This window comes from Emydura macquarii, unplaced genomic scaffold, assembly GCF_026122565.2.
Source record: "Emydura macquarii macquarii isolate MOO-44397 ecotype Brisbane River unplaced genomic scaffold, CSIRO-AGI_Emac_v2 contig_3433, whole genome shotgun sequence".
Taxonomy (NCBI): Eukaryota; Metazoa; Chordata; order Testudines; family Chelidae; genus Emydura; species Emydura macquarii.
The window spans coordinates 161-9,163 of record NW_027133570.1 but is presented as its reverse complement, the minus strand read 5'-3'; the positions used below and the strand labels follow the sequence as shown (position 1 = coordinate 9,163).

Below are 9,003 nucleotides of genomic sequence, written 5' to 3'. Positions count from 1 at the left end.
AAGCCCTCCCCCCGTTTCCCTCCCTCCTGAGCCAGCCAGTCCCCTGCCCTGGGGCTGGATTGGAGGCAGCGCCCCCTAGAGTGGAAAGGCCCCGTGTCCTATTTCTCCAGTTGGTTCCCACGCTCAGTCTCTCTCTGTCCCTTGTTTCCCCGCCCTGTAGGTGACAGGATCTCCAGTAGCATCCAGTACAGCCTGACCCTGGACCCTGAATGGACGAAGATTCAAACCGTCTTCGACTCCAACAGCCCCATCCTGAAAGAGGGAGCTAAGGATGGGCATCGAAGAGCGAGATGTGAGATGTACCAGATAATGTTACCTGTAAGTATAGGAGCCCTGGCTCCTTCCCATCACTCTGCGTCTGCCCCTCCAACCTTCCCCTGGCTCTCAGTTCACCCAGAGAACAAACTTCTCTCTGGATCCCACCCATCCCCCTTTCCTCACGGGTCCCGACGTGTGTCTCTGTCTCCCCAGCTCTGCCCTGAGGACACCCGGACCCCCATCACCCTGCGCCTCAACTACAGCCTGATGGGGGAGCCCATCACTGACGCCGGCCACCTCACACCCATCCTGAGTGAGGACTCCCCCTTAATGACAGCAGGCTTGGTAAGGTGCCAGAGCCAGGCCCCGTGGTGGGTCTGCTGCAGGGATGGAGCCAGTGACCTTGGTGTTTGAAAGCAAGCAGCCTCCTAAACCCCTTCACAAATGCAGCCACTTGAGGGTGATGGAGATGGATGCTGTGTCTGCCTTGGCTACGGACCTGGCTCCCCTTCATGAGAATATTCCAGCTTCTCCCCAAGAACCCCCACATTTTTCGGCAAAAAATAAAATATTTTTGACTAAAATAATTTTTGCTGGAAAATTTTTAGTATTAAAATTTATTTTGGCCAGAGCCCTCAAGAGGGGATATGCCCCATGCCCTGATGCCCCCGCCCCCAGGCCAGCCAGTTCTCTGCCCTGAGGCTGTATCGAGGCTGTCACCCCCCCCCCCCAAAGGGGAAAGGCCCTGTGTGCCATTCTCTCCCCCATGAGTCAACCACTCCTCCAGCCCTGGCACCCCTGGAAGTGTGACACTGCTGCTGGCCGGAGGAGGGAGGCAGAAGGGGGAGGAGGAGGGTGTGTATGGCAGGAGCGGGACTGATGATGGGTTTTGCTGTCTCCTAGTGCAGGGTCTGGGGAGGTGTTGGGGTAACTGGAGGGTTACTGGGTCCCTGCATTTTTGCTCCAACTTCCCACCCACCTAGATCCCTGCTCCCCTGGGTCTCTCCCCAGCTCCCGTTTCAGAAGGACTGCGGCAGAGATGGACGCTGCGATGACCCCTTAAAAATCTCCTTCAATTTCTCTGGGTAAGGCACCACTTCCACCCCTGAAAAACACCTTCTATGGTGGGACCCGTCCTGCTCCATCAGGCCTGAGATCTTCAACATCCAGCTGGAGATCTTGCCAGATTCCCAGTGCTGAAGGATCCTGGGTGGGGGCACTGCTGTGGGGAAGTTTGCAGAGCTGCCCAGGCACTGCTCTGACAAATCTCATCACTTTCTCTACCTCTTAGCATGAGCACCCTGGTGGTGGGGGTCACCCGTGAACTCAACACCACCATCTCCGTCCAGAACCGTGGGGAGAATTCCTACAACACCACGGTGCGCTTCTTCTACCCGGCCATGCTGTCCTACCGCCGGGTCCTGCTGCTCCAGGTACAGCCCCACCCCCACATGCAGCAGTCATGAGAGGCAGGAGACAGGGGAGGAGTGTGAGAGTAGGCAGGGAGAGGGCAGAGGGCCCAGCAGGTGGTGCCATGGGCCCGTCTCTCACTGACCGTTCTCCCGTTCTCAGTCCAACAGGAGGGCCATGGCCATTAAGTGCAGCTCGATCCCGGCCTCCAAGGAGCAGGTTCAGAGGAACAGCACCTGCCACGTCAACCACCCAATCTTCTGGAGCGGAGATGAGGTAGAGGCAGAGCCTGGCTTCATCACCGGGCCCGTGATTGCCCCTAAGTGTGAGCCCCACTGTGAGCAGAGAGTGGAAGTTCTCGGTGTCAGCACCACCTGTGATGAAATGTCGCAGGGAAAGTGCCCGGGAGAGCCCAGCAAGTCAGCGCAAAGAGCCCTGACATTGCTCCGGGGCTGGGGGAAGGTCTTGCCGGGACTGGAAACTGAAGGACCAGAACTGAGGGGGCTGGAAATAAGGCCTCATTGGAGGACAAAATAATGAAGGAAGGGGATTGTTCCCCCCCCCCCCCTTTTGTGTCCTTAAAAGAAGCTTTGGGAAGAGGGAGGTGGCCATGGCTGAGTAACAGACGAAAGAAGGGGAAGGCGAGAGCATCATCATCATGGTCGCCCCTCCTCCATCCCCTGGGATTCAGCATGACATAACTGGACTTTCATCATCTGAATCCTGAGAGGTGCACTGTCACCACCTCCGGCTCCAGCGAAATCCCAAACAATGGCATGGGTTCTTTGCCCTCCCGCCTTATTTCTTCCCTTCCTGATCTCTTTCCTGCTTCCCTCTGTCTAAGAAACATCTGGCTGAGCTAGCCAAACCTGTGATTGTACAGCACTGCTGTGATCCTGTGCCCAGGACTGCAGCTAAATCCGGGGCCCACACCAGCCTGAGAGTGGTACGAGTTGCCACAGCTTGGAGATGCTGATCCCGAGATTCTCCAACAGTGAGGTCGGAAGCGTGAAGCAGCAGCAGTGGCAGAAGCTGCATTTTTTTCTCTGTGCTGCTCTTTGCTCTTCCCACTTGTGCGCTTGCCTAGTTTTGTCTTCTATCAACCAGGTGTGACTAGTTACCCCAGGGTGCAATCTAGACTCTCTCTCACGAACCTGGGCTTCCTTTCACACTACGATGCTGTCAAGCCACGAACCTCTAGCAGGTATTGCACTTACACAGACATCCACAGACAGGGACACACCCAGCTGAGTTACATGAATGCTTTCCCCAGCCACTCATGAACCAACAATAGAGAGACTCCAACCAATTCACTCTGGCTCCCAGCCCTGCACCCCAGAGCTTTACTGTCTCACATTGGTCAGAAGCCTAGCCAGTGTAAGTTCATTACCCAGTTCATCCCTTCCTCAATGTGGAGAGGGCACGCACCAGCCTTTGTAAACTGAGCTGAGATTTCCCAAGCACTTCAACCAAAAAACACTGTTTTAGGTAAATATAAACCAGATTTATTAACTACAGAAAGATAGATTTTAAGTGAATATAAGTAGAAGGCTTATGGATCAGTTGGTTACTTAAGAAGCAAAATACATTTGCAATCTGAGTTCTACAAACTAAACGGGATTTGAATCAAGCACTGTCTCACCTTGAATGATGGTACAAGCTGGTTGCAGATCCTCAGTACACAGGCTGGGTTCTTTTCCATCCTGGGAATACTCGCCCCAGTCTAAAGTCTTTGTCCTCAAGATGTTTCTTCCAGGTATTTTGGAACTTGGGGTTGGGGAAGAGGAGAGGCCAAGTAATGATGTCTCATCCCTTCTTTTATAGTTTCTTCCAACTCACTAGAAAGATTTTGCTATGAGGTGGGGCTCTGCTCCCATTGGTCAAGCAGTGTCCATTGTGTATGTGCTCTCTGAGAAACCTTCATTGTAGACAGTTTCTGAGATAGTCGATTCTTTCCTTGATGGGTGTTGGTGAGCCATTAACGCTGTCTGACTATTCCATTGTTCTACCTGAACGGCTGGTTCTGGGTATTTCCCACCTCACAACATATTTCAGTAACACACATGTAGCAAAACTTCATAACTTCACATACAACAGTAGCACACACAATCCATCTAGTTATTAATATTCAACAGATCAAGACTTTCAAAATGATACCTCACAAGGCATGCATTGTACTGAACATATCATCATTACATGACAGTGCTTTATATGGGGTTTTCCAGGCTGTTTCTTTGTGTACCACACCTCCCCTTTACTTTAGTTAGCCTGTGTGCCTTCTCTGGGTTGCTGGAAAACCACTCTTATTTGTAACTGTACCATTTTCCTTTCCCACCTGGTCTTAACTCAATGCAGATATTAATGTTTTCTACAGTGCAGCCATTAATGCCCTGAGGTGGTGTGCCTTAGTGTCCTCTTCCACACAGCAGACCAGGTTTAGTATGGTTTCTCTTCTGTGACAAATTTCACACTGTTTACAGGTGTTAGCTGAGAAGCAGTATTACCTGAGGGGGCTTAACACAGGATATGTTCTTATTTAGCACTCCTAGGATGTTCAAAAACTTTTCCCAAAAATCATGCCTCTTACACCTTTTCATAGGATTAACCATCAATACAAAATTCCTTGGTATAAGGTTTACTGTTGGCATCCAACTTTTTATCATTCATGAAGTTTAAAAATAACACCAAATCTTTCACCACAGGTAGGCCTTTCCAAGTATCTTTATCATAGCATGCCTTCTGTTTGGACAGTCTATTTTGTTCAATGTCCATTGTGTCTTTCAACACCTTCCTTAGCATGTGATTGGTTACTGATTTTTTTTCCCTTCTGTGTTCCCTTCTGTATGGATTCTCAATGCAATAGCATCTTTGCTGGCACTCCAGGGTTTGAAGGAAGGGTGTAGGGGTTTCTTCGGGTTCACTAGTTCACTGTGGAGCTGTCTCCCAACCCCAGGGTTATACCCATTCAAAATATTCAATTCCCCTCTTGAAGTAACCCTGTGATCCCCGCTTCCAGCACTGGGACCTTCCCTGCCCCTTTTTCCTAGAGGGTTGTGATCTGTGCTTTCTCGGCTATGAACATATACCTTTTCCAAGCAGTTCTCTCTCCCACAGCTACTTTCTGTGTTTTCCCTGTCCAGGGGAATCCCTCCTCCCCTCTGTTAGATGGGTCCTTTGCATTTTCACAGACAGTTGTCTCTTTAGTAGGAAGGGATCTACATCCTGTCTTAAAGAGACAGAGGGAATTTCCACAAGCACATCAGGAACAGCGTCCTGAAAACCTGGATGGGGGGAGACCATCTCCGAGAGATCAGTTGTGTGACTGCTCCCCACCAGGAGGCCAGTTACACAACTCCCTCTCAAAACCTGAGTCACAGGTTGAGTGCCTGGGTTTCACGGATGCTGAATCAGTTATTCTGTCCTGGGCATCCTCCCCAAAGAGACCAGTGAGGAGACATTCCTGTACTCTCACTATTTCTTCTCCAGTTTCCTCCTCTGCGCTGCCCTCTAAGACACCTCTCTCTATGCTCTCTAAATTGGGATCTGTCCCTTGCTCAGCTGCAATGTGCTGGCAGCTAACACCTGGACAGTTCTCTCGCTGACAGGCGTACGTACACTCTCCTCCCTTCCTCCAGCTGCAGTGCAGGAGCTGGGCTCAACCTCCCACCTCCCTCCACCTGGAAGCATGCAGCTTTCCCTGCTGCAGAGGAATTAAAAAGACTTCCTCCGTTCTCCTCAGCAGCTCCTCAACAGCCTCAACCCTTCCCTCTGGGGTCCCAGTTTGATCCTCCCCCTCTCTGTGGGTGAATGTCTTAACAGCCTGAGCTACATGGAAAAAGTCATTCCCCATTAATGTTCCCCAGGAGGTGTTCCATCACTCCCACAGCCAAAACCCTTTCCAAATCATCCCGCACCACATGAATTCGAGATGGCGGCACAGAGCCCCTGATTCCACCCACAGCTACACTTTCTGCCACTTGCCCAAGATAATATGCTGACATCTGGGGCTACACGCTGCGTGAGCAGAGAATTCTTTGCCCCCTGTGTCCTTCCACCCCAGACACACTCTGCCATTAACCCTGGCAACCCTCCTGTGCCCCATGTTTGGCTCTGCAGAGGCCAATCTCACAAAACCCATGTGTAAGCGATACGTGCCTGAGGAGCTTCTGTGCTCAGGACAGCAGCGTTCACATGGGCTATTGGCTGTCCATTTCCTCCCAGCACAGGGCATTTATTGCTCCAGTAATCAGTGGAATAACAGTGATAGCATCTTTTGGACTCTTCTCTTTTCACAGGAGATTTGGGCTGTGAGTTAGAGGAATGGTTGAGGGGAAGTGACTGCCCAGCCTCCTGGACACCCTATTTCTTCCTAGGAATAAAATGAGAACCCTGCTTCCCCGCTGATTTAAACCCCTTTTTCTGTGGTTTGTTCTCAATGGATACCTGGGTAGGCTCAAAGACATCAGTTAGAGATGCCATCTCATCCACCGTGCCTACATTTTTGTCCCATAGACGCTGTTTCACATCATCTTTACATATGCTTAGGAAATGCTGCAGGGCAACCAGGTCAAACATTGCTTCAAGATTTGCAGCCCCTTTGCCCTTCACCCATTTCCCCAGAAAATCGTTCATCCTGATGAGGTTCAACAAGGACAAGTGTAGCATCCTGCACTTAGGGCGGAAGAATCCCATGCACTGCTACAGACTGGGGCTGACTGGCCAGGCAGCCGTTTTGCAGAAAAGGACCTCGGCATTACAGAGGAGAAGCTGAATATGAGTCAACAGTGTGCGCTTATTGCCAAGAACGCTGACAGTATATTGGGCTGCATTAGTAGGAGCAGTGCCAGCAGACTGAGGGAAGTGATTATTCCCCTTTACTCAGAACTGGTGAGGCCTTATTTGAAGTATTGTGTCCAGTTTTGGGCCCCCCCCTACATAAAGGATGTAGACAAGTTGGAGAGAGTACAGCTGAGGGCAACAAAAATGATTAGGGGGTCGGAGCACATGACTTATGAGAAGAGGATGAGGGAATGAGGCTTGTTTAGTCTGCAGAAGAGAAGAGTGGGGGGTGGGGATTTGATAGCAGTTGTTAACTACTTGAAGGGAGGTTCCAGGGAGGATGGAGCTAGGCTGTTCTAAGTGGTAGTAGATGACAGAACTAAGAGTAATGGTCTCAAGCTGCAGTGGGGGAGGTCTAGGTTGGACATTAGGAAAAACTTTTTCACTAGGAGGGTGGTGAAGCACTGGAAAGGGTTATCTAGGGGCATAGTGGTATCTCCACCCATAGAGAGTTTTATGGCCCGGATTGACAAAGCCCTGGCTGGGATGATTTAGTAGGGTTTGTCCTGCTTTCTGCAGGGGGTTGGGCTACATACCTCCTGAGGTCCTTCCAACCCTCATCTTCTCTGATTCTCTGATTCCCCATTATTCATAAAAGCACCTCTCTGAAGATTTCTACATTTCACTCTATGTGGTTCCAGGGGAATCTGAAATAGTTTTGAAACCATTTTTTGAATTTACAATAATTGAAAGCATCCTCAGTTGGCCTTTCATTGAACGTATGCAGAGCATTGCCAGATAGCTTTGCAACCAAAGTGGGGATTCTCTTGCCATCAGGAATCTGATGAATCACACACAGGCTCTCAAGGTAGCGAAACACTCTGCAACATCACCTGTCTCTGTATGCAGGACACAATTGTTCCTATTGGTGGATTTTTGTAGAGGTGGGACTCAGTGGCGCAGAAGAGTTAGAATCTGTTTTACTAGCAAGTCCAGTCAGTGCTTTCATGCTCTTACCTTGTCCTCCAGGTTTATTTTCTGGGTCTTGGCTTCTTGGGTTCTCAGTTCCAGAGCCTGCAGATGTGCTTCCCCTTCTTCTTTCCTCTCCAGTTGCTTCAGCTCCAAGATTCTCTGACGTTCTCTCTCTTTTTCTGCCACCTGCAGTCTCTCCAGTTCCAACTTTACAATAGCTTCCCTCTCACTCACCTTTCTGCTTTGCTGCCCCTACTTCCTTTTCCCTAAATAAGCAAACAGAAAATAACCAACATTGTCTCCAGTGAGAGGCAAAGGGCAGAGGGTGAAGACAAAAGGCTTATTGAACACGGTAAATTGCAAAGGCTATAGCAATTTCTTCTCTGTGTCTGTAATTAAAGGATGTTTAATGGGGCGTGGCCATGGCACGAAGCCAGCTCAGGTCTCTGGATCCCAACCCAGGATATCCCTGATTAATGTTGGACAGGGACAGGGTCGTGTTAGCACCTTTGACTCTCTGGACCCATTTATTCCATCTAAGTTCATAAAACAGTCCCCCTCCCCCGATCCCTGTGCCTGCCTCCCCACAGTCTCTGGCAGTTCCCCAGGCCTTGAGCCCAGCGGCTCTCTCACCCCGCGTGTGTTTTCCAGGTTGTCTTCGTCACAGCCTTCGACGTCTCCTCTGAGGCTGACCTGGGGGACAGACTGCAGATCACAGCCAATGCCAGCAGGTGAGGGGGCTGTGCAGGGCTATGAAGGTGGGGGACAGCGGGAGGGGACAGTGTCTAGGGTGGGGCAGGTCATTGCTCTGTTGTCGTGTGTGTTCCCTGCACAATTAATTGACTGCATCTGCTCACATCTCTCACCTTTGCCCTCCCTCCCCGCCCCCAGTGACAATGGCGGCCCCATCACCGAGCACATGATTCACCGGGAGGAGCTGCCTGTCAAGTACGGCATCTTCATCATCCTCACCAGGTAGGTCAGTGCAGAGCCCGAGGGGAGAGCGCCCCCTGCTGAGCCCCCCCCCCGCACTCCCTGCAGCACATCGCCCCCTAGTGCCACACTGGGGCATCGGGGCCAGCACTGACTGTGAGGGGAGAGCGCCCCCTGCTGAGCACCTCCCTGCAGCACAGCGCCCCATCCTGAACATGACACCATCCCGCCACTCCCCAGCCCCATCCGTCACACTCCCGTCTCTCTCGCTCCTGCCATCCTTTTCCTCCCCCAGCCTCGAGCAGTCGACCAAATACGTCAACTTCTCCGCCAAGGAGGTGGGGGCTAGTGTAACAGTGACCCATTGGTACGAGGTGAGTGTGAGGAGGTGGCTCAGAGCAGAGGGAGGGAGTGGAAGTGCCTGAGTGGGATCTAGTGAGTTGAACTGTGAAGGGCAGGTAGCCAGGACTCCTGGATTCTCTTCCTGCAGCTTCCTGTGCAGGGTCTGTTTCTTTCAGGTCAGGAACTTGCGGCAGCGACGTGTTCCCGTCTCAGTCACATTCCAGTTCCCCCGTGGAGCTGAAATGCGGTCCAGGTGTGGATGCCCTGAGGTCGTCCCCTCCAAGGTACCTGCCTCTCCCTGTCCGTGCC

The 9,003-nt window shown here is 51.4% G+C and overlaps 1 protein-coding gene across 1 annotated transcript; it reads left to right on the top strand.

The window, feature by feature from the left end:
• Window positions 1–160: 160 nt before the first annotated feature.
• On the top strand, window positions 161–8,726 carry LOC137144261 (integrin alpha-M-like; the record flags this gene model as incomplete). Its single annotated transcript, XM_067534464.1, has 8 exons — window positions 161–318; window positions 472–603; window positions 1,270–1,343; window positions 1,550–1,691; window positions 1,831–1,944; window positions 8,071–8,150; window positions 8,311–8,394; window positions 8,648–8,726. Coding segments are annotated over 8 exons (863 nt in total), but the record flags the coding sequence as incomplete, so codon positions are not given.
• Between the last annotated feature and the right edge of the window lie 277 nt (window positions 8,727–9,003).